General features: G+C 43.1%; 1 protein-coding gene across 1 annotated transcript in view; it reads right to left on the reverse strand.

Annotated features, from left to right (window-relative positions):
* Nell1 (neural EGFL like 1) overlaps positions 1-9,382 on the reverse strand; it is an 837,848-nt gene extending 828,466 nt beyond the window's left edge. Inside the window, exons 1-2 of the mRNA XM_042691722.1 lie at positions 9,252-9,382; positions 2,138-2,266 (exon numbers count right to left, since the gene is read on the reverse strand). Coding sequence (XP_042547656.1) covers positions 2,138-2,266; positions 9,252-9,306 — 184 coding nt within the window. The 5' untranslated portion in view covers positions 9,307-9,382. The remainder of the gene's footprint in view (positions 1-2,137; positions 2,267-9,251) is intronic.
* Between the last annotated feature and the right edge of the window lie 14,748 nt (positions 9,383-24,130).

The raw sequence follows: 24,130 nt of genomic DNA on the forward strand, positions 1-24,130 counted from the left end.
ATACAGGGAAAGGCTGCCTCAAATTCCCAAAATGAAATTATTCTTCCCAAAAACTGAAGCCAAAAGTCCCTCCAAGTTGTTGCAGTCTGGCAGCCATAGCAGAAGCAGTTGCCAAAATATAAACTACAAAGAGTAGTGGGGAATGAATGATTGATGAGCAGAGCAGGAACAGGACTTCATATGTAAATCTCATTATACAATGTTGACCCACTCATGTTAAAATAGCCCTTCTGTTTTCTTCACAAAAGGCCTTCCTGTTGATACAGAAATGTCCAAGCCACCTTACTATCATACCTGATAAGTTCCCATCCAACTTTAATCTCTACAAAAATCCCCAACTACTTTGAGATTAAAATACAAAACCATTAATATGGCTTCCTGCATACCATAATGGACACTGGCCATAAAGCACTAGTCCAGACAAACCCAGGCATATGAGCAGAATATCACCTCTGACTACTGTGTCCCCTGTAGCCTAGTGCCTGCCTACATGTTCAGGCACTCATCAACTCTCACGCATGTTAGACCTCATTGTGTTGGTTTCTGCTTATGACCTCTATATTCTGTTGCCTCTACCTAAAATGCTCTGACTCCTTCCAACACGAAGCTTCTATTCACTCTTCAAGTCTGCTGACATACCATTTTCTCAAGGTGGCCTTTCTCTGCCTACCACCATCTCCTACTCCAATTGAATCAGACCTGCCTGTATTGTTCTTGTTTGACAGCCTATACATCCCCTTCAATGCGATTATCGACATTTTAATTTAATAATGACTTGTGTAATTTGCTGTGCCCTTCATTAGATTTTAGAGCAGGGACTGAATCTGTCTTATATACTCTTACTGATAACCCTACTATTCACACACTGTGCAGTACATAGAAGGAATTCCAACACAATAGCTAGTACTCAGTGAGCACTTGCTACAAATAGATAGTGCTGTATATCCCCATGAGGTAGCTGTTATAATGATCTATCATTTTATTTATTTATTTATTTATTTATTGGAGTCTAAATATTTGGTTTTTTATTTTAGGAATGAGTAAAAAATATGGCTAAAAATTTTTTTTTTTTTTTTTGTCAGTTGTGAGCCTTGAACTCAGGGCCTGGGTGCTGCCCTTGTTCTCTTTTGCTCAAGATTTGTGTTCTACCACTTTGAACCACAGTGCCACTTGCAGTTTTCTGGGGGTTAAATTGGAAGTAAGAGTCCCACAGACTTTGCTGCCAAGGCTGGCTTCAAACAGCAATCCTCAGATCTCAACCTCCCTGAGTAGCTAGGATTATAGGCATGAGCCTACTGGCACCTGACCTGAAAATTTTTTAAATATGTCCAAAGGAATATAATTTACCCCATCTTTTCTCTCCACTTGTGTCTTCCTTCTTTCTGTACAGATAGTCATTGTTATGTATTTCTTTTTTATTAATTTTTATTTGTATACATTAGCAGTATGGGGACTTTTACTGTGACATATCCATATATGTCTATAACATATCCCAGTGTCAATCTCACACAATCAATCTCTCCCTTAGCTCCTCCTTTCCCAACACAACTTCAGCCAGCCTTATCATTCTGTTTTCATACATGCAAACAAAACAGGGGTCTACTATTTTATATGAGAAGACAAGCTAATTCCTGCCCAAAGTCTAAAGCCAGTAGCACGACTAGCATTTGGACCCATGCTTTAATAACCATCCTGTGCTGCCTTTATAAAGTGTCTCTTGGATGCTTAACTGAACTGTAGTCAAGTTTCCAAAGAGAATGCAGCCATAGACATCTCTGTACACATGGTCTCTTCATTAGGTAAGAGACAGAGAAGGTAGAGGGGTAAAAATAGAGATGACAGTAAGGGATATATCCTGTAAAAAATATGACTAGCCAATGGTTTTCAAGAGTTTTGTTAATACATTCCACTATGGGTGCTCCACCAAAATCCTCAGGAGAACATTTCACTGCCAAACCAAATATTTTACTACCACGCCCCCTAGTGCCTCCTCCTACCTTCAGAACACTCCTTGCATATGTAAATACTCTTCAGGCAATAAGAAAAAATAGCAATCCTGATCCCCACATACAGACCAGATAAACATTCCCCAGGCAAACCCTCCTCTTAGCCTCATGCAAAGGGGAAGTGTCTTTACCTTGAAATAAAAATGCTTTGCTGGCATTGTGCAATCCAGACACCTGAGTGACTCCGAAGGTGGTGTTCACAAGGTCAAGCTCACTAATGATGTCCATCTGAAGGTCAGGGTCCATCCCAAAGCCCACCACTGGAAAGAAACAAAGAGCATGTTGCCTTAAATAGCAGATTTCAAGCTGCAATACAAACATAGATTACTCAGGCAGGGAGTACAAGGGGTACAGGAAAGCCAGTGATGAGTATTTGGGAGACTTTCTCCCACAAGAGAAAAGGAAAGCAACTCTGTTTAATCACCCTATTGAGAATGAACTTTCTTTGCACTTTCTCCAGCCCCTTTCCCCATTACGGATGAATAATTCCTCATCCAAACTCCCTTGTGTGAGACAGGCAAATTCCAAGGGTGCCTCTTATCCAGAGAGTGTTTTTCAGAATGATTCACTCATGATTCCCAATTGTGTGTGTGTGTGTGTGTGTGTGTGTGTGTGTATTAATAAAGCTACAGATCATCCAAGGGACTGTGTTTAAGCCCTTCATAAAGGCTCTATCTCCCTCGACTCAGCATCTCAATAGTGCAATTCTGATTGCGCAGTTGGAGCTGTTTTAATCAGCAACAGCTGTCAACTTTCACGTGATGGTAATGCAGTCTCTGAGGCAGGATTCGGAGAGTTTGCACCCAATTTGTCCCGCATAGACTAAGTGAATATTCATCAGGACATCATGAGGTACCATAAACCTCTCCTGTCCTCCTAGCCTCTCCTCCCCACCCCACCCCCAAGCTCTACAGATGAGGGGAGGGAAATCTACCCCATCCTTCCTCTTTTCCTGGTAGGAAACCAAAGCTGCTGCCACAATTGAGGGTCCTGTCCGCACAAGGTTGATCAGGTAGATTGGTCAGCTGAAACCTGTCATTGCCAAGGCCAAAAAGAGGTTAAAATGAAGGCACCATGCCTGCAGCTGCCTTCTTTGTTTTTGTCAAGCTTCTTCTTATTTCTTGAACTGAAGTGTAAGTATATGGCCAATTATGCAATCTATTTACCTAGAGCCATCTTGTGACCCAGTGTAAGGAGCTTGGATATTATTCTATTTCTAATCTTTGCAAGATTTTAAGTATTATGTTTAAGAGGAAGGGACAAGGGAGATACTGTTTTCCTGATTAAATATAATCTAACTTTGCCTTCCAACTGACTGCCATTGCTATCCTGCATACAGAGTGAAAAGGAGGACTGAGCTGGGCAGTCTTCTGCCATCCCAAGTATAGACATAGGAACCTGTTGTTTAGACTTGTGATGCTTTTCTCCACATGAGCTCAGATGCCAGCAGCTCTGTGATCACCTTGAAAAGACAGGAAAGGAACTAATATTTCAATTTGATCTATAGTGTTCTGTACCTATATGGCAGAAATTAAATCAAGGATGATCTCCAAAGACCTTCATTCTAGGAATTTTGAAAGTGGCTGGACACAAAAAGGAAGCATGCATTCCTATAGCCCCAGTGCACTGCATAGATCCTGACATAGTATAGGCTTTTAATTTAGGACTTGATTAATTACATGATTAGTGGGTGAATGATTGTCAATTTGGGAACAATAACCTCAGAGCAATATGCATATTTGGGGATGCCATGAAAAGGCCAGATGGCATAAAGGCCAAGGAAATTTTCATAGGGACTATAGTCAGCTGAATTATTGGCCTCAAATCTTTGCCCCTCCCTTATCCAGTTCCTGTGCTTTGCAGTTCCTTTCACTAGAATTAGAAGATTCCTTTCCATCCCTTGGCTTTGAGCTTAGCCATGTACCTGTCTGGACCACTGGGATGTTAGTGACATTACACAAGCTGAGGCTTGACTATTCTTGAGAGGTAGGACTGATTGTCTTGTTCTTCTGTACCTTGCAGGACATGGTCCTGCAAGCCTACTAATCCAAAAGGCCACTGGAGTAGAACCCTATTTAACTGAGAACAGAGCTCAGCCAAACCTGACCAGGTAAGTCAACACCAGACCAACTTACAGCCATGTATACCACAATAAATAATTTTTGTTTCCAGTCAGAATTTTCTGTCTGGCTATGCCACACTGTTGCAGTAAAAGTCCATGCAAAGTCTCACCATGATTCTCATTCCAAAAATATCCAAATTTTCCCAGCAATGAAACAAGCCTCAAAGACAACCAAGCAGACTCTAAAGAACTGAGAGAACAAGAAATGGTGTATTGAATCCCTACCCTAAACAAGAACACCCTTGATCTAGAAAGTACTGTGAAACACTAAACTAAAAAAAAAAAAAAAACACAACCACAAAAAACCTCATTTTCTGCAAAGCACGTGCCATCAGTAAAACCACTTCTCAAAGCCTGTTTCCTCATCCATAAAAAGAAGATAATAATACCTCCTCCCAGACTCTGGAGATCTCAATGGTAGCTACATGAACACTCCAACAGAGCAGTCTGGCACATCGTTGATGCTCAGCTGGAGTTTGCTTTACTTGTTCTCTAGATCATGCCAGCTCCCTAGTCTTCAGCTCTTCTGGAAAATGCAAGAGACATAGCTGTCCCTCCCAGCTGAGAACTGTTCTGCTCCTTTACTAAAACAACCCACAAAACAGAACAGGTGAAAAGAAATCAATTAGGTTTCTGGATACAGTTTTCTTCTCCCCCATTAATCTGTCTTCTTCAGGATGAATATGCTCAGTGTCAATAATAGGATCTATACTGCTTAGGGAATCAGAAAACCTATTAGTAAGGCAGCATTTATGTGACCTCTTCTGAACCTTAGGTTGTATTAGGCAAGTGTTGGTTCCATTCAGTTTTATTTCGTTTGCTTTTTTTTGTTTTATTTTTTCTGTGCTTTTTTTTTCTGTCAGTCATGAGGCTTGAACTCAGGGACTAGGTGCTGTCCCTGAGCTGTTTCACTCAAGGCTAGCACTCTACCACAATGCTACTTCCAGTTTCCTGGTGGTTAATTGGAGATAAGAGTCTTGGAGATAAGACTTTCCTGCCTGGGCTGACTTCGAACCACAATCCTCAGGTCTTAGCCTCCTGAGTAGCTAGGATTGCAGGCATGAGCCACCTGCACCTATCCACTTTTATTTTAATATTTCTGTCTCTTGCCCAAGCATAGAGCTCCTGCCCTTTCCTAAGAAACTATATTAATGTTTCTACTTTTGACATAACAGCTCTGCAAATGGCTGAAACTGGGAATTAGATTTAACAGGATGAAAAGCTCCTGGGGAGAAGATATTTTAAAAACCTGGAAAGCAACGTGTCAATGTCACAGAGGCACTTGAAGCCTAGCTTTGGCATTCAGAACTTCCACCTTAACTTCCAAAAGCATGACACCTCCTGTTGCTGCTGCTGTACTACTAGCCAATCATCAGCCCTATTTGAAGAGTGCTAGAGCCCAAAGCCCATTCAGTCCACCTTTGTTGCCCAGAATCTAGACTTCCAGAAAAAAAAATCTTCCTAACCAATGGCCCACTTCAAATCTAGTCTGGCTCATTGCCTATGGTGGCTGCTGTTTTCCTGGTCCATGAAGAGTACAATGATGCTGAACATTCTCTAAGACCTCATTTAACAACAGAATTTCATGATCACTTGATCCATTCCTAATATTCTTAAAAGCAATCCTTAAGCAATATGTTTTATGTGTGTTCCTAGTTAGCCAGTGTTTTATAGGATCACAGACTGGGGGTTCAAATTCACTGCTCCATTATTCAATACGTAATTAACGAACCACCTGGGAATTACTTCAAAAGGAGAAAAATCTCTCCAGTAGGTGGCAGCAAAGGGCATTTACTGGGCACAGAGGGTCCTGATGTGACCGTTACTTTCTTCACCTTTTACCCTAGTGAGCAAAACAAACTGGAACTCAAGGAGGGGAACCATCTTTGAGTTCATATTCCTCACATCTGCAAGCCTTGGGAGATAATTCATGAACATACTGTGCCATTACTGCTCATACTGTAACTGGTGAAATTTTTATTTGTAAGTGATGCCCACATTATTTTTTTTTTCCTCCGAAATAACAAGAACTGAAGAACAGCGCCCCCTAGCCCAACTCTAATTTGCACTCCAAATCAAGTGGTCTGAACCAGAGCCTCTTTACAACACCTATCATTAGATCTTTTCATATGTAACTGCTTTTGCACTGCAGTCTTTCTTTAATTAAAATGTGCCTGATATCATCTATTCATTTCCACTACAAGGCAGTGATATCTAAGCAGCTCACTAAGTGAACCACATGTTTATTTCATCTAGGACTGTTAACAGCCCAGACAATTGTCTCACTTGACAAATAAACTTTCCAAGCAGCTGTCTGGATCCTGATAAAGTTATCACCAGCCAGACTTTACTACCTAAAGAAGACGGATATGTGATGTGAGGAAGGTTCCTGGGCAGAATTAAAGGGAATGCCCTCAAGAAAGCCACCACTCCTACCCCTTCAAGCTACAAGAAATTATAATGGTATGAATTAAGAGACAATTTCTCCCTGTCTCCTTGGTAGGAGAAATATGTGGCATCTGGTACTGAAGTAGTATCAAGTGGCATGGAAACCCAGGCTCCAGGGACAATGGGTCAGATTCTTCCCTGCTTCTCGGCTTTTGGCTGGCTCTTTTCCTCTGCCTCAAATGCTTTCCCACTTTAACCCCCTGAAGCCTTCAAGACGCAAGTGGAAATAACACTTTCTGAGTAGCGCCTTTCCTAATCACTACCACCTATCTGTAGAATTAATTCCCACCTGCCTTCTTCTGTATCTCCTTGAGCCAAACTTTTTTATAAATCCCACCTCTATACCTCCTGTCAAACTGGTTAACAAAAACCTTTCCTAACTCTAACAGACTTTCAGCCAAAATGTACATACCCAGTAGTCAAGGGCCAAGTGAGTCATGTCCTCTTTACCTCTAAGTTACTCCCAAGTAGGACTCTCAACTGTGTGTTGAATGCAAAAGTCAACACGTGACCAGATTTCCACAGCATGTATGGAAAAGGGTGCTGGGGGGCGGGGGGGGGGGGGGGGGGGGGGGAAGGGGGGGAACAACAAGACTGTGTTCTTAAAGAGAGTCTCTATAAGTAATATGCCTGGAAACCCTGTCTACTCCAGAAGGGAGCATGCTTAGGACAACTTTTAAAAACAGTAATGACCACAAAGGCTGCAGACCAATTTATATCAGGTGATGTGATGTGTACTGAGGATGTAAAATGCCTCCACTTCCATCAAATTTCTCTCCCACAAGGCTCTGCCTTGTGTGTCCTGATCTTCCTCATCCTTCCAGGGTGTTCTTAGCTTTCAAAGAGAACCTATCCTGATAAACCTGATTCTAAGAAGCAACGATTCCAGACTCCACAGAGTCTTTGCTTCTCTGTCTCCAGGGGAGCTCCTGTGGAGATAAGGAAAGGTACTAGGGGTTCTTTTGCTCCTGGAGAAATGGTCTCCTTGATGCTCTTGGATTAAGCAAAGGAAAACTGCTGCTGGTTCAGTTCTGGGAAAATGGTAAGAGCCAGTCTAGAAGCTGTAAGATCCTCAAGCAGGTAAACTGCGAAAGACTGGTGTCTGCGTAACAAACAGGGGCAACTTTTAAGTCAACCAAAGCCAGAGTCCCTGCTCAGCACTCATAGGGTTAACTTGTTCCCTGCCCTGGAGGAGAATATGCCTCTAGAAAAGACAGGAAGACAGACAGACAGACAGGAGAAGGAAGGAAGGAAGGAAAGAAGGAAGGAAGGAAGGAAAGAAGGAAGGAAGGGAGGGAGGGAGGGAGGGAGGGAGGGAGGGAGGGAAAGAGGAAGAAAAAGAGAGAAAGGAGGAAAGAGAGAAAAGAGAGAAGGAAGGAAGGAAGGAAGGAAGGAAGGAAGGAAGGAAGGAAGGAAGGAAGGAAGGAAGGAAGGAAGGAAGGAAGGAAGGAAAGAAGCTGGTAAGGAGACAAGGTATAGGGAGAAAGAATGACTATACGTCCATTATAGGGTTCAACGTCAGTCACCAAGGAGGACCGAGGATATCTGCTATATTACTGAAAATCCTCCTCCCTCCCCTGCATCGGGAGGCCCTTCTCTGGCAATGTCTTACCCTAGTCCACCTCCCGGTCACCTCTAAGCATCTACTCCTAAGGAGCTCCTTGGAGAAGCCAGTCCTCCCGGGGGATTAGGAGACAGGGGAGCTGATGGAAGCGGAAGGAAGGAGTCCTCACAATGAACTGCGGACTTGAGACAATTACACCCGTCGCCTTGCTCCTCCTCCCTAGCCAGCAATCTTCCATTAGAGCCGGGGAAAATTGGGCTTGGAGGTTGAGGAAAATCTCCCAGGTTGTCTTGCCTGCTCCAATTTCCACACACACACACACACACACACACACACACACACACACACACACCTGCTCCCCGAATAAACTAGCTTGTTCGCTCAGCCCTAGGGGCGGGAAGCGGGTGGAGCAACAATACTCCTGGAGTGGGGAGAGTTAAGAAAAGGACCAGAAAGAAATCCCGGGATCCCGGAGCTCTCCCCCCGGCCCCCGCAGCCGTCCTCCGCGCTTCGCCTGCCTTTCCCCGGCCCCGGCCTCGCCCGGAGGCAGGAAGCGCTTCCTTCGCGGGATGCATCCCCCCGTGGCTGCCCTTCTCCCCTCGCCCCTGCCCGGGGACAGCGCTGTCCACCGCGCCTTGCAAGTTCGTGGATGTGAGGCTCTCCAGGCTCGCGATCGCTGCGGGTTTTGACTCCCCGGAACCCAGAAACTGGTTACTAGCCAAAGCCAGGGTGCGACCGCACGGCCGCGCCCTTCACTCTTTGAACCGCACGCACCCCCCCCCCGCACCCCCAACACACACACATAACACCCCGCAGAAGAAGACACTTCTTGGGGCATCTTCTAGCTCAGGAGTTCCTCTTCTCGCCCTTTCACCCCAAAACCGGGCAGAAAGATTTTTAAGGATCGGTCCACGCTACCGCCCTTCCCTTAGGTCGGCGTAGAGCTCGCCTCCACATCTCCCTCCATGGTCTGGGTGGGTGCTAGGTACAATCGGGATGGGGGAGCGGGGGCTTCCCACACACACACAGTGCCCACACCATCCCCCCAACCCTCCCCCTCCCACCCCCGCTTCCCGGGGCTCACCCCTCCATCCGCCCCAGCTGGCTTTACCTGTCCGGGCGATGCACACGCAGAGCCATACAACTAAAATCACATCCATCGGCATCGCTCGCGTGGGTCCCCGGCCAAGCAGGGCTCGCCGAAGCCAGGGGGGAGGAAAAAAATGCGCCTGGATCCCGGGGCGCGCGCGGGTCTCGCCGCCGCCAAACTTGCTAGCGGGCGGCAGGGGAGGCGGCTCGGCTGCGCGCGGGGCGCTGCGCTTGGGGATTGCGCCCGGGAAGGCAACCCCGGCCGCCCCGCCCCCAGCCCGCCCCCAGCCGCGGGCAACCGCCGCGGCCACCGGGCTCCGGCTCCGGCCCCGGCCCCCGCTCCCGCTGCGGCTGCGCTCGCCCTGGATGGAGCTCGCCGGCTCCCGAGCGCAGGAGACTCGGCCACTCCGGCAGGTTGTCCTTGGCACTGCGGGGGGAGAGAGGGGTGGCGCGGGGGGGGAGAGCGGCGATCGGCTTCTCTTGCTGCGCTCTTGGAGCTGTGAGGACCCAGAAGGCAGTCCACGGCAGCTTCTGCCACCTGGAGCACCCGAGCGGGAGTCCCGGGACCCGAGATGAAGGGGGGAGAGGGGGGAGAAACGGGGGTAGGGGGTGGTTAGAGGTTTCACACGCTCCAACTGCGCACAGCGGTGCTCGCCACAGTCGCTGCCTCCTCCTCTGCGCGGCCGTGGGGGCTGCTGAAGTTGGCACAGTTCATCCTGGCCGAGTCCAAACGCCGCGAAGCCCTCGTGGGTGGGTTTGGGGGGGTTCTCTCTCTCTCACTCACTCTCTCTCTCTCTCCCCCCCCCCCCTCCGGGAACCCAGTCCCAGGCGACGGCCCCGAGTGTGCCCGGCCCCTCCTTGGAAACCAGTCACTCGGGATTGGCTCTGGGAACTACGTGGGGAGGGGCGAGCGGGGGGGGGGGACCCCGGAGGGACGATGGCTGAGCCCCTGGTTCGCCACCAGTACCTTCGCTACCTGTGATCTCCAGGCAGGTCCCTAAAGGAGGGTATGGGGGGGGGGGGGTGCTCCTAGCTGGAGAGATCTGCCGTGGAGGTTTGGGACGTCTATTTGCAACCCTCACTCTGCAGGGCAAATGCTGCCACGTAGGGGAAATTCTTAACCTTCTCCCTCCCTCTTCCCCCCCCCCCCCCGCCCCTTTCCCTTCCCCTCCCCCGCCCCTTTCCCCTCCCCCCTCTCCCGCCTTGCATGACTTTCTGGATGGCTTTTTCAAAATAAACCACTCTCCCTTCATACTCACATGGGGCTGGGGGAGGGGGGACTGCCTTTCCTCTGGGGGTTCTCACTCCAAAAAGCATTCTGTGGAGAGAGAAACTAGGTTTCCTTTTCAGCCTGTGGAGGAGTAGATGAGGGGAGGTCTCCCCCATTCTCATTCTCCAGGCTAGCCCTTCCAGGACTGTCCTAAAATGACTTCGCTCGTGGGAGACCTCTTGTCCTATTTCCTATCTGTCCCACATCCGTCCAGGATATGATTATAAGCCAGAATGTAGCGTCAAGGAACTAGAAGTGACAGCACCTCTGATAAATAACCAGATGAGTGCTGTGAGATGCAGAGTTCCCAGCTACTTAGCTGAGCATGCTCTCCACAGGAGCCCAAGCCCCCTGCCCAAGCCCCAGGGGCCCCTGTTCCACCCCTGTAACGCACTGGGGATCCAAAAGAGGAAAAAAGCAAACTCCCCAACATCTCTCCTTTATTTCCTGGAAACCAAATCCTCTTCAAGAGGATTTCTCACTCTTTGCACCCTCGCCCCGCCCCTCAGCTTTTGACGGATTAGAGCCCCAATGAAAGTCACCAGATTAGGAGCCCTGGTTTATTAAAACAGGTTTCACTCATATGCTCCTCTGGTCTCTGCCTTATTTTTCTGGATGTTTCTGCATGCAAGCTGTTTTATTACTTGGCCCTGTACATTGTGGTCTCTCAGCAGATGAAAAAGGAAATGAACAAGAAGGTAAACCTCAGGTCGCAGAGTATTCTGTGCAGACCACAAGCAGAGTTGAAATAATAAGAGGTAAACTGATGTTAACTTTTCCCCCAGGCTTCAGCTTGCCCTAGTGGAGACCTCTCTGCCTTGACTTTGTGTCTTCATTCCCGAGTCTGAACTCTTCCTTCCACCTGGAGCACATTATACATAAAGCTAATATTAAGTCACACACTTTGAAGAAAGTTAAGATTTCCTAAGTCAGGCTAGCTCTGTAAGCGGGACATCGTAGGCCATACTGTGTTAAGAGACCCATGCCGTCTTTAAATATAGCTCAGCAGCCTTTTATGGCTTTGAACTGTTGCCTCCCCGGCCTTTTTTTTTCTTTTATTCTCACCAACCTTGGAATCCTTAGGAACCAGTGGAAAGGAGAAGGGAGTGGGAGACAAATATGACCAATGTACATTGCGTACATGTATAAAAAGAATGAGCTACATCATCCCTGGCCATAAAGGAAATGCAAATCGAAACAACTCTGAGATTCCACCTTTCTCCAGTTAGATTGGCCAACTCCAGTTAGATTAGCCACCTTTCTCCAGTTAGATTGGCAACTGCACTGTTGGTGGGATTATAAACTAGAACCTCTAGGACAGCAGTCTGGAGGTTCCTCAAAAACCTAAACATAGATCTTCCCTATGACCCAGCCATACCACTCCTAGGAATCTACCCTTAACATCATGAGCCAGAATATAACATTAAAAACAACAACAACCAAAAAAAAAAAAAAAAAGCCTGCACACCCATGTTCATTGCCACACTATTCACAATAGCCAAGACATGAAAAGAGGCCAGATACCCCACAGTAGATGAATGAACCCAAAAAAAAGGGTACTTGTATACAATGGATTTTATACAGCCATTAGAATACAATTGTATCATTTGAAGGGAAATGGATGGAACTATAACAAATCATGTTAAGTGAGGTAAGCCAAGCTCAGGGAGACAACTGGCACATCTTCTCTCTGATAGACAGAAATTAGATCTAAAATACACTGGGATATGATATGTTATGCAGGATTCTACATACTTACACAGTGAGACCAAAAGAGGATACTCTTAGGAGAGAAACACAAAGAAGTAATACCTATGTGCCTCTTTATATGTATATAAAATAATATATCAAAATAAGCTCCAAGAGATGGAAAAAGAGATCCCTCTTTTTTATTTTAATTTTTGGAAGATTGTTTTCTTTATGTATGGTGTATTTATGTGTCTATCTTAGGGGGGAAAGCATACAGAACTTGAGAGAAAAAAGGTGAAAAGGTACAGCAGTGGAGCACACGGGACATTGGTGAAAGTGAACTATACAACTCCGGGGTGGGGGTGGGAGGGATGGACTGGGAGAGAGAGGAGGGAAGTCGCTGTGCAAAAGGAACTGTACTCCTTACCTGACGCTGTAACTGTAATCCCTCTGTACATCACCTTTATAATAACAATAAATTTATTTAATTTGAAAAAGAATGAGCTATTGACTCAATTTGGCTGTATCTCTGGGTCATTCACTGAAAACAAAATAAAGCCTATCTCAAAAGGTTTTTAAATGAAGGAAAGAAATCCCAGATCCCCAAGAATTGCAGTGATCTCAGCGATCTGGCTAAGAACCTTAGAGTTCTCCATCTTCATGCCTCTGTGTAATTAGCTGGTCCTGTGGGGTGAGCCTTTTTGCTTATTCCATTAAATAAATAAAGGGAGACATATGTTCTGTCATAGATGTGTAGCATTCCATCCATTAACAGAAACAATAGTTAATCTCAACAAGGCCATTAATCTTTCCTAGATAACTAAGGGCTTCAATCTCCTCTGTAGCCTTTAGTGCTATAAAGCGGAATTTTTGAATCCTTGAAAAGACATTTTGAGTTTCATGGGTCTATTACGCCACATAGAAGAATCCTAGCAAATTGTAGGGCAATGAAGGGACTGCATGCTATGTGTATGCCTGATGGCAGAATGTTGATCAGTGGGCACAACAACAGGACTTGGCTTTCCTAATGCCATATCCTAAGCCCACTTTCCCATTCAAAGTGATCCACCTATGTGCTTTCTCCAAGAGCCACTAACTTCTTTTATGTATCCCTCCTCTGCTTTTTCTTCCTGACCTCTAAAGATTGGAGTGCCCTAGGACTCAGTCCTCAGCCTTTTTCTCTTCCACTCACAATTGCTCTATTATTGTCATCCATCCTCCTGGATTTATATCTATAAATGACTCCCAAATGTGCTCCTGCCTTTCCTCTGAACCTGGGGCCTATATTTCCATCTACCTACTAGTACAATTTTCTCATGTCATCAAAATTTTAAAACATGTGTGCTTCAAAGAACAAAACCAACATGATAGTAAACAATTTTTACCAGACATGTATCTGATTGGGACTTGGATCTACTAAAAATCTATTGAAACTACATAATGAAGACTCAATTTGAAGGTATGCAAAGGCTCTGAATAGACATTTCTCTGAAGAAGATATACAAGGGGCCAGAAAATACATGAAAAGATCTTCCACATTTTTAGCCATGTGGAAGATGTGACTCAAAACCACAATAAGCCAAGCACAGTAGCGCACATTTGTATGCAAGTAGCACACATTTGTATGCATGTAGTGCACACTGAGACTGAGGCAAGGAGAATCACAAGTTTTAAGCCATCTGGGGCTTCATACTATTTAAGTACAAAAAAAATAAATAAATATCACCTTCTACACATTAGAATGGCCAGTATCAAAGAGACAAACAGTAGGTGTAAATATGGAGAAATTATCACCTTTACATACTGCTACCTGGAATGTAAAATTGTTCTCCAGGAAGCTACACATAGAATTTTCATATGATCCATCAATTCTATCTATAAGAGAAATAGAAACTTTTGCCCACAAGCTAACTTGTACACAAATGTTATAGCATTATTCAAAATAGTTAAAACTATAAACAAATCAATGTCCTTTAATGAGTAGATAAAAGTGTGACATATATATATGGAATATTGTTCAGTAATAAAGAGAAATTAGGTACTGCTATACAGTACAACATGGATCAACTTGAGAACATCATGTTAACTGAAGGAAACCCTTCACAGAGGCCATGTATCAAAGAACTTCATTTCTATGAAATCTCCAAAAAGACAAGACTACAGAAATGGAGCAGTAATCACTGGTTGCCTAGGGCTGAGGGGTCAGATGGGAAGATGATGGGAGGAAGATAGGGGTTACTTTTGTGGTCTTGAAAGTGTTCTAATGTTGATGAGAGTAAAGCTCTCACAGATACTAATAATACACTGACGCCGTTGAATGGTGTGTTTTAAATGGGTGAATTTTGTGATGTGAGCTACACTTCGAGCTGTTTTTTAAACATCTTTAATGATTATAACAAAAGATTGCAAAACAGCCAAGTGGTACCTCTAATTTTTCCTTCCTCCAGAACGTGCTCCCTGACAACTGGGATGGTACTAGCCTTCATTAGATGCTCCAGCCCAATAATCCACTTGTTGTTCTTGTGCCCCTGTGTCCAAGTCATCTAACTCTGCCAGTGTGCCTTAAAGAAAAATCCCATTAGCCTCGTCTTACCAGCCCCAGCTCCAATCCATCACCAGCTATTCCTTGGAATAGAGCAGAGCACACTCCAGACTGTTCCCACTGCCTCCATTCTTGCCCTCTACATTTCAGTCACTCCTCTCCTCCAGAAGACATAGTCTGCTTTTCAAAGCATGACCAAATCATATTTCCTTGTCCAAAAGTCCTCCTGCAAGTCATATTTTAGAACAATCCAAACATCTTTATAAGGCCCTGCCCACTTCCCCAGTTTCATCTCTTCCCATTCCTCCCTCCCTCACTCTGGATGGATTATTTTTGAAGTACCATAAACATTAACATTCCTTCCTTCCTTGTGGTCTTTGTCCTTACTCTTTTTCTACCTGGAATAGTCCACCTTGAATCTTTGTTTGGTGCACTTTGTGTGTGTGTATGTGTGTGTGTGAAAATACCTTACAGAGGGGTTACAATTACATGAGCAAGGTAATGAGTACATTACTTGTCAAGCATTGTTGCCTCCTCCTTTGTTTCCCCTTACCATCCCTTCCCATCTTCCCCCTTCCCATCCCCGCCCCCCCACCCTCCCTCAATCACCCCCCCATTCATTTTTCGACATAATGTTTTGTACATCTCATTGTTGTAATGGGTCCACCTGTATCCCTATTTAAACAATTTGTTTTTTCCCTTCCCCTCCACAAATTATACCAACATCAAATACAGTGAAAACAGGGGTTATACCGTGGGGGGAGGGACATACAAAGCAATAAAGAAATTTTTATAAATATGTTAGAAACAATAGCAAGAAAGAAAAAACATTTGAGTATTCACTTTTAATGTGACTAAAACTTCTGCTAAAATGTTGGCTCCTTGGGAGAGAATCTACCTTTAAAAAAAAAAAAAAAGCATTCTACTTTACCCCCAACGCTTTCTACTTTATGATTTTGTCTTCCCAGATACAGCCCCCACTCCTCAGAGTTAGAATTTTGTCTTCCTTGTTCACCATAGTATTTTTCCACTTAGTGCAGTGCCTGGCACATTTCAGGAGCACAATAATAGTTGAGTGAATGCAACAAAAGATGTTCTCATAGCATAGAGAACTGACTTCTTATTGGCTATCACCAAGGCAATGGCCATATTGACTTGCTCCCCTGGCCCTCAGAGATACTCCATTGCTGATTCCATTTCTCAAGGGTAGTGGATCCCACAAAGAAAAGGGGGGAAGGATTCCTTGTCACTATTCAAATTGAATCCATAGGCTACAGGTAAATCCAAGCATGAGACACTTCCCATCTACAGCTTTCAAATTCCCACTCCCAAAGTTATTGTCCTTTGTCCAAACAGCTTAACAACTACCTTCTCATTGTGGACATAGTTGCTTATAAAACAGGAGAAAATGAGAGAGCAGTTATATGTCCTTCAACACACACACATAGACACACACATACATACCAAAAGACAAGTTCAAGTCTTAAGTCTGGTACCTGATAGTATGACCTTATTTGGAAAGCGGAGTCTTTGTAGAGAGAATCAAGTTACAATGAGTTCAATATGGGCCTCAATCCAATGTGATTGACCCATTTTATGGGAAAGCAGTCAAGAAGACTGTCATCTCTATCCTCAAAGATATCAAATATCTTTCTGCCAGGAAATAACAATCTACTACCTACATTTTGCCCACTGTGGCCTGCCACATAACATCTCAACTCTGTGTGGCCACTGAAAGCACTTATAAACTACATTTTTCAGCCTTAGATCTCTCTTTCCATCAATGTTATCCTGATCCACTCAACATTCATTCTTAAAATGGTCTTTCTTGAGACATCTTTTGGGGTCCCTCTCTTAGGAGAGCCCTTTGCTGCTTTCTTTTTGCTTTCCAATAAACTTGTTCTATCTGCTGTACCAACATTCCTTCCTTTTAAAAAATGGTCTGAGCTGGGTGCTGGTGGCTCACACCTGTAATCCTAGCTACTCAGGAGCCAGCTGGGGCAGGAAACTCCTTGAGACTTTTATCTCCAACAAACTACTCAGAAAAAGCTGAAGTGGTGCTGTGGCTTAAGTGGTAGCGAACTAGCCTTGAGCAAAAGAAAAAAGGTCTGTCTTACCCAGAGGTTGTATACCTTATTTGCTTTCATCTACCTGGAAGACTGTCTTGCTGTCCTACTGAGAGGCCAGCTCCCACATACCAACATGCTTTTTCAGGAAGCCACGGGGAACTTCTTCCTCTGATTTCCACAATCCTGTCCTACATGGGATTCCAGTACTCTCCAATATGTGTTGTGGCTGTGTGTGCACATATCATGATCCCACTCCCTGTGAGTAACCCAGTAGGCAGATCCAGTTTTACCCATAGTTCCTTGCACACTGCAACACAAAGCTCTATTCTTCAGTCAGAGCCAACACTCAATATTTGCTTGTTCAATTTTTTTATAAATGCATTTTTGAGTATCAGCTTTGTGTCACAAACTATTAGGTCCTAGAAATGCATAAATAATTATGACATTGAATATATGTGAAAATAACTAAAGGGGCAAAAGAATCAATGACTGAGGAAATGCGACTCAGCTTCGGTGTTGATTCACATTCCACTCCCATCAGTGTTTCCTCCTAAGCCTACAAGGATCTATAGGAAGTCTTCTGCAAAAGGAATAAAAATGGAATAAAAAAGAATAAAAATAATTTTCAATACAAAAATTCTCATAGAACTACAAATAGCATGAAAGGCAAAAAAGGAGCTGCCTGAACTATACGTGGGCTTTGCCCACATGTAATCAGAGAAACAAATCCAATCTTTGTAAAGTTGGGCCATTTTAAAAGCACTAGAGAAGTGTTCTGCTAAAAGGGGACCCTACTGTGAATCTTTAAAACAGCAAGTTCTCATCCCACATGCATATCTTTGTAAATACAATTCCAACAAAATAGACTGTCATGAAAGAATTCATGTCTTGGATGTAAATGACCTTGGAGTTCTATATAATCATGAGATTCTGAATCTCTACTTGTGGGAGAGACATCTAGGCAAGGAAAGTAAAAAAAGCACAGGCAGAAAATAATCCAAAAGAGCAGGAGAAAGCTGAATAAGAAATTGTTTTCAGAAATGGGAGGAAAGGATGGGAGAGTGCAGGAAGTCAGTTTGATTGGTATGCACTGTATGCATGTACACCAGAGTCACAACAACACCCCCTATACAAGTAATATATGGTAATAAAATATAAAAAACAGAAAGAAGTAGGTATATGGCAGACTGTTTCAATGAGGAGTGGAAGAGGAGAGAGAGGGTGATAGGATGACTATAATAAACATAATATTCATGTGCGTATATGTATGCTTGTAGGATACGTATGTGTATGTTTATGCACATATATATTTATGTGTGTTCACATATATACACATGCATATGTGTGTATGTATATATATATATATATATAGAGAGAGAGAGAGAGAGAGGAGCACAATGAAGTCCACAAAAACTTAAAATGGAAAGAAAAAAGAGGGATGGAGTTAAAGAATAATATAGATGGGTGACTTTGATTAAAGTATATTATATGCATGTATGTGCATAGCACAATGAAACTCTTTTGTATAATTAACTAATGTTAATAAAAAAGAAGAGGAGAGCTTGGCACTGGGTGGCTCACACCTGTAATCCTAGCTACTCAGGAGGCTGAGACCTGAAGACTAAGGATTGAAGCCAGCCAGGACAGGAAAGTCTGTGAGATTCTTATCACCAATTAATCACCAAAAAAGCTAAAAGTGAAGCTGTGGCTCATGTGGTAAAGCACTAGCCTTGAGCAAAAAAGCTCAGGAATAGTGCCCAGGCCTTGAGCTTAAGCCCTAAGATCTGCACCAAAACAAGAGAGAGAAAAAGAGAGAGAGAGAGAGAGAGAGAGAGAGAGAGAGAGAGAGGAGAAAAGGAGAACAGCAATGAATTCTAAGAGGAGGAAAAGATGGCATACAAATGCGGACAAGGGGGCTGGGAAGGTGGCTCAGTAGTAGAGCACTTGCCTTGCATGCATGAGGCCCTGGGTTCGATTCCTCAGCACCATATAAGCAAAAAGAAAAAAGCCGGAAGTGGCACTGTGGCTCAAGTGGTAGAGCGCTAGCCTTGAGCTGAAGAGCTGAGGGACAGCACCCAGGCCCAGAGTTCAGGCCCCACGACCGGACCCAAAAAAAAAAAAAAAAAATGCGGACAAGGGACAAGTTTTGATGAGGAAGCCAGGATAGCTCTGAGTGGACCTCCCATGACCTTCTCCTTCCAGAGAGACCCTTGTATCATTTCTTCCTAACATCCCAGAGAAGGCTGGATCTGCCATCACTGTGTGAACTCTAGGTTTCCTGTATAGGTCCTTACACCTTGATTTGGTTCAGAAATGAAGTGTCACACACAGGCTCATGCATTGGTTGTCTGGCTCCTCACTTCCAGCAACATTTAGGAGGTAGTGGAAACTTAGGTAAGTGAGGCCTAGCTGAGAAAACAGATCATTTTGGAGCCTTGCCTTTGAAGATTATACCTGATCTCTGGTAACTGCCTCTGTTTCAGTCAGCCATGAGGTAAAGAGCTTCCTACTCCATGTGCTCATGTCATCATGATGCAATTATGAACCAAACTCCCTGTAAACAAGCCAGAATAAACATTTCCCCCTCTATGTTATTCTTCCAGGTATTTTGGTCACAGCCGCACAAAAGTAATTCATATCTACTACTTAGAAAACAATGGTCAAAGGGCAACTGAGCCCCATGGAATTGCATATCTGCTTTAAAAAAAATTCTAAAGAAATACCTCTTAGGGTAAGGAGGGTCATAAATGAAATAAAATTTGGTCATGACTTGATAAATGTGGAAATTGAGTGATGTGGCATAAGGCTTCATCATCTAGTCTATCTAATTTCTGCACATCTGAGAACTTTCTAAACACACACATGCATGCACATATACACACACATACACACACACACACACACTGAGAACAAAGGAAACTCAGGAAGATGCTGAGCCTATCCCAAACTTTGATCCTGTAGAGAATCTTCTTGCCAGGACCCTTGCTGGAGAGAGAAGACATAAACACTGGCTTTTTTGGTATTTGCCACACTATACATATTCTGAAGTGTAATTTCATGGCCATTATTGAGTGTATGTGCAATATTTTTTTTTTGCTATAGGCTTTTCTCAGCCTAAAGTTGGACCACAGGATGGACACCTGTGCTCTTGGCATAAGCTTGTGAAGGCTTTTCTCTTCCCATTGAGGCTGGCCTAGAACTTCCATGTAGCTGTCTAACATTCAAGCAGAAAATGGTGGCAGAACATGTGTTATGTACATTGTGTTCACTTAAGAACAGAGTCAAACATCTAAGTTGACATCAAGGACAGGCGAGCTCTTGACATGGGACCTCAGGGCCCTATCTCAGAGCAGGAAACCTGGGATTCCACATATTTACAAGAATAGAAATGACATTTGCTTGTATAGTGAGTACTCTGTCTACCAGACTCTTCAAATCTAGGACTATTTCATGCAATGCTTCCTGGAGGCTAGCATTACTCATGACCTGTGTAGATGTTTTCTGAATTGAAATAAACTTGAATTGAGAACTGACAAAATAATAATTTGTCCAATCTCCCTTCCTTAAACCTTTCTCTCTGTCTTATTTTCTCTTTCCTCCCTGTAAGGGGACAATTAATAATTCAGCAGAGAATAGTGCATTCCAGTGGTTAAGAATATAACAATTTAATTTATATTTGTTCCTGCAGTTGCACAACAATATCTCAGTTTCCCAGGAGAGCAATTTTCCATGGCCATTCCAGTCTTCTCACAATAAAACAGATCAATACTGGGGAAATGTGGAGCCCCCTTTGTTAAGAAAGAAAAATAGTGATTAATGTATTTGTAACAGACACAATACTATGATCATCATATTTTAAACACTGACATTTATTTAGGGTTTTTGTGGACTCATACATTGTTAGGATAAATTCTAATTTATATCAGTATATAATAAGCAAATATATAATACAATAAATTGCATTTATACACATAAATACAAAATTTGAGGTAGGGCCTCAAGAATAATGACCTCTTAAATGAATAATGCATAGTATATAATATGTACTCTATAAGATATATATGTATATATGATGCATCATTTGTAACATAATATATTTTCTTCATGTACAGTTAATGAAAAAATATAAGGACTTGATTGGGGAACATATCTTTTTTTCATGGGCAACAGTACCCACATAAGATGCTTGCATTGCTGATATTATCCATACGCAATTTAAGAATTAACCTATTACTTGATAGGTCTATAATAAAGTGCAAAAAACGACCAACAAATGAGAGGCAAACAGCTCCTAGTCTGTTACTAAGTATCACTCTAACAAAACACCCCAAAGGCAAATAGTTGCCTCATCCACAACAGGCAAATCAAACCACTGCTTGCTTTTCAGAGGTGAAAAACACCCAATCAAAAGCACTTTCTCTTTGGCAGCAGGCTGTTGTGAGATGACCTGAGCAGAGATCACATTTGACAATTCCTTGGCCTCTCCAGATCAGAAACAAAACCTGGGAAAGACAGGAAGCTTCACTTTGGGAAATCTCAGGGCCACTCCAGAGAAATGAGAATCAAGGCCCAAATCACCTGCCTTTCCTCCCAGCCTGGAAATTTTCTGGATGATACCCAGTATAAAACAGGAAATGCTCATTTGTTGGCCTTGGCCTGTGTCCCTGAAAGGCAACCTGCTATGTAAAACATTTCCATTCAGGTCATCTGCCTCAAAACAAAAACACTTTGCAAATCCTACCCAGGTGCTCCAGGAGCAGTCTATTCCTGCCAACACACATCCATCTAGCAATAGTTACATGCCAGCCTCTGGGAACAGTGAGGAAAGAAAAATCTGAATTTAAAGCATGGAAAAACCATGCTGACAGGAGATGGTAAACAAGGAGCACTGAGGCACATGGAGATCAATAGAAGACATACTGAAATGAAAACTCAAGTGCCATCACATAAGACATTGGCATAAAGACAACCCAAATCTTACCCAATTAAAGATCATCACGTTAAACTCTTTTTGTTTAAAGTGCTGCTCACTGAAATACAAGTTGATTCCATTTCTGATGTCTTAGAAACACATTGGAAATTGCAAAGACATTGAGGTCATCAAGATTTTTCATTGACCACAGATATCATGCAATAAATAAATATACAGGAGAAAGAACGACTACAAAAATACCAGCACTGGACACATTTGTACACAACAAACACAGCCCTAAAAAAAAAAAAAGAGTAAAAGTTACTAATGTGCAAGACAAACATTTACATAAGAAGCCACAACATCAATAGTTAATAAATATACTTTTTTTCTCCATTAAGGATATTTCAGGGTAACTGTTTTTCACATATGGCTTGTTTTTCTCTGAATGGGTTCTGGCATTTGTTGATGGAATGAAATAATATCACTAGTGGAAACTACCCCATCATGCTTCACAGCAAACCAATGAAAGTCTTTTCTAAGTAACTCAGTTGTTGTTGTTGCTGTTGTTTTTTCTCTTCAGCTTGAAGGGCAGCTCTCAGGTGGCAGTATACTACAGTGTTATTTATTTTATTTGCATTCATTCAATTTTTTTTCTTCCAATTGACTGTGTGGAAACAAACCATCTGGCGGTATACAACTCAGCTCTCAGCATCCCAGCCAAATACACCGGAGGTGCAACACTGGAGATACACCAGATACTGAAAACAGCTCCCACACCAAACACTTCCCTGCCAGCGAAAGCCTTGAAGGTGAACAGGGCTCTAAAACCCAACACAATCAGATTTAAAAGGTAAGCATTTCTGGAGTAAGTTCAGAACTTTTCACCTGAGCCTCTTCCTTCAAGGAGATTTTATATTCAACTTGAAAATTGCAAGGAAAAATAAATTTTATTTTTTTTTAAAAAAACACAACTTAAAAAAAAAGTCCAGCTATTGAAGAGGCTGCTACTGGTTCTTATCTAAGGTCTTACAAACCCTAATAAACACAGCATAGCCAGTCCCAAATAGAAAATACGCTAGCTAAGGAGGAAGACTCAATCCTTACAATTAAGTCACTTTTCAATTTATATCTGGCAACATCAATGGGGCTACTCCCCCTTCTTTTAATCCCGGCAGCAGTAATTCGCAGAAATTGGTTTGGCTTCCAGCCTCAGACTCAGTTTTAGCCAAGTGGTGAGAGGAAAGCCAAAACCCATGCATCTTGACACAAACATACCAACCCCATGAAAGAATGCTAATAAGTTTAAGCACTTTTCTTCAAACTTCAAATTGGAAAGGAGCTACAGATAATTTCCAGGCCTATCTTATTTCTATACAGTCAACTCACTTCCCCAGCTACTGATTGGAAAGGCTAATTTCTGGTGCCACCTTGTGTCATCTGGTACAGGAAGAGGGGCTTCTCAGAAGCATGGCTTTCTTAGGGAAACAGGTGCTGAGGACAGACAAAACACAGTGGCTAACAGTGGACAGGTGAGACCATGGCTCTGGTTCCTGATGTTAAGTTTCAGGGAGGCTCCAGGTTTAGTCTCTGTGAGAGAGCCCAACAAGGCCTACCTCAGGGAGACAGAGGGAAAGGAAAAGAAGGAAGAGAGAAAAACACACACTGTTGATGAAAGACATGAAACCTACAGCTCAGATCCCATCTTTCTTTCCTTTCCTAAAACCTTTCCCTCCTCCCAACCCCCCCTGCCAACAGGCTATTTTGGGAAGCTGGAAGTTCATAAATTGTTGGCAAATGATGATGATATTTGCCTTAGAAATGGAAGAACTTGGTAAAATGAGTTGAGATACTTTTATACAAATGAAGTTATCATTCTGAAAATGTTACATTGAAATCTGTTGTTGAGGATGAAAATGTCACATCAATACACAAGATTTGAACTAAAACACTTTGCCTGAGACCCTGTAATATGAAGAAAATGATTGAAATGGTCTCCTATGGAGGGAACAATTTTAGGTTTAGATATTAATACTGTGGGTAGGGGGGGAGAGCTCAGACTATACTATGCTAAATGTACCATCTCTATAATGATTCCTAAGATATTTATAAGGACAGAAAACACCACTATAAGTACACACTACATGAGCACATTTTAAAAATCTCATATATGCATGTTCAGGATACAAGAAGATTATAAAGGTTACGGCTTCACCAATCTCAGCCAACACATGATTTGCTCTCATTAGAGTACAGTTACAATAAGCACTGTGCATAGGGAACTCTGGAATTGAATTGGCTAAATGTCGTCTTAAAAGCTATAGTCTTAATTGGCTCACTTACCTAAGCTGTATTTATCAGATATTTCTGTAAATACAGTGGTCTAAGATGTACTACCAGAGTGGTAAATATCATGATT

This window comes from Dipodomys spectabilis, unplaced genomic scaffold, assembly GCF_019054845.1.
Source record: "Dipodomys spectabilis isolate Male_0828 unplaced genomic scaffold, ASM1905484v1 ptg000145l, whole genome shotgun sequence".
Lineage (NCBI taxonomy): Eukaryota > Metazoa > Chordata > Mammalia > Rodentia > Heteromyidae > Dipodomys > Dipodomys spectabilis.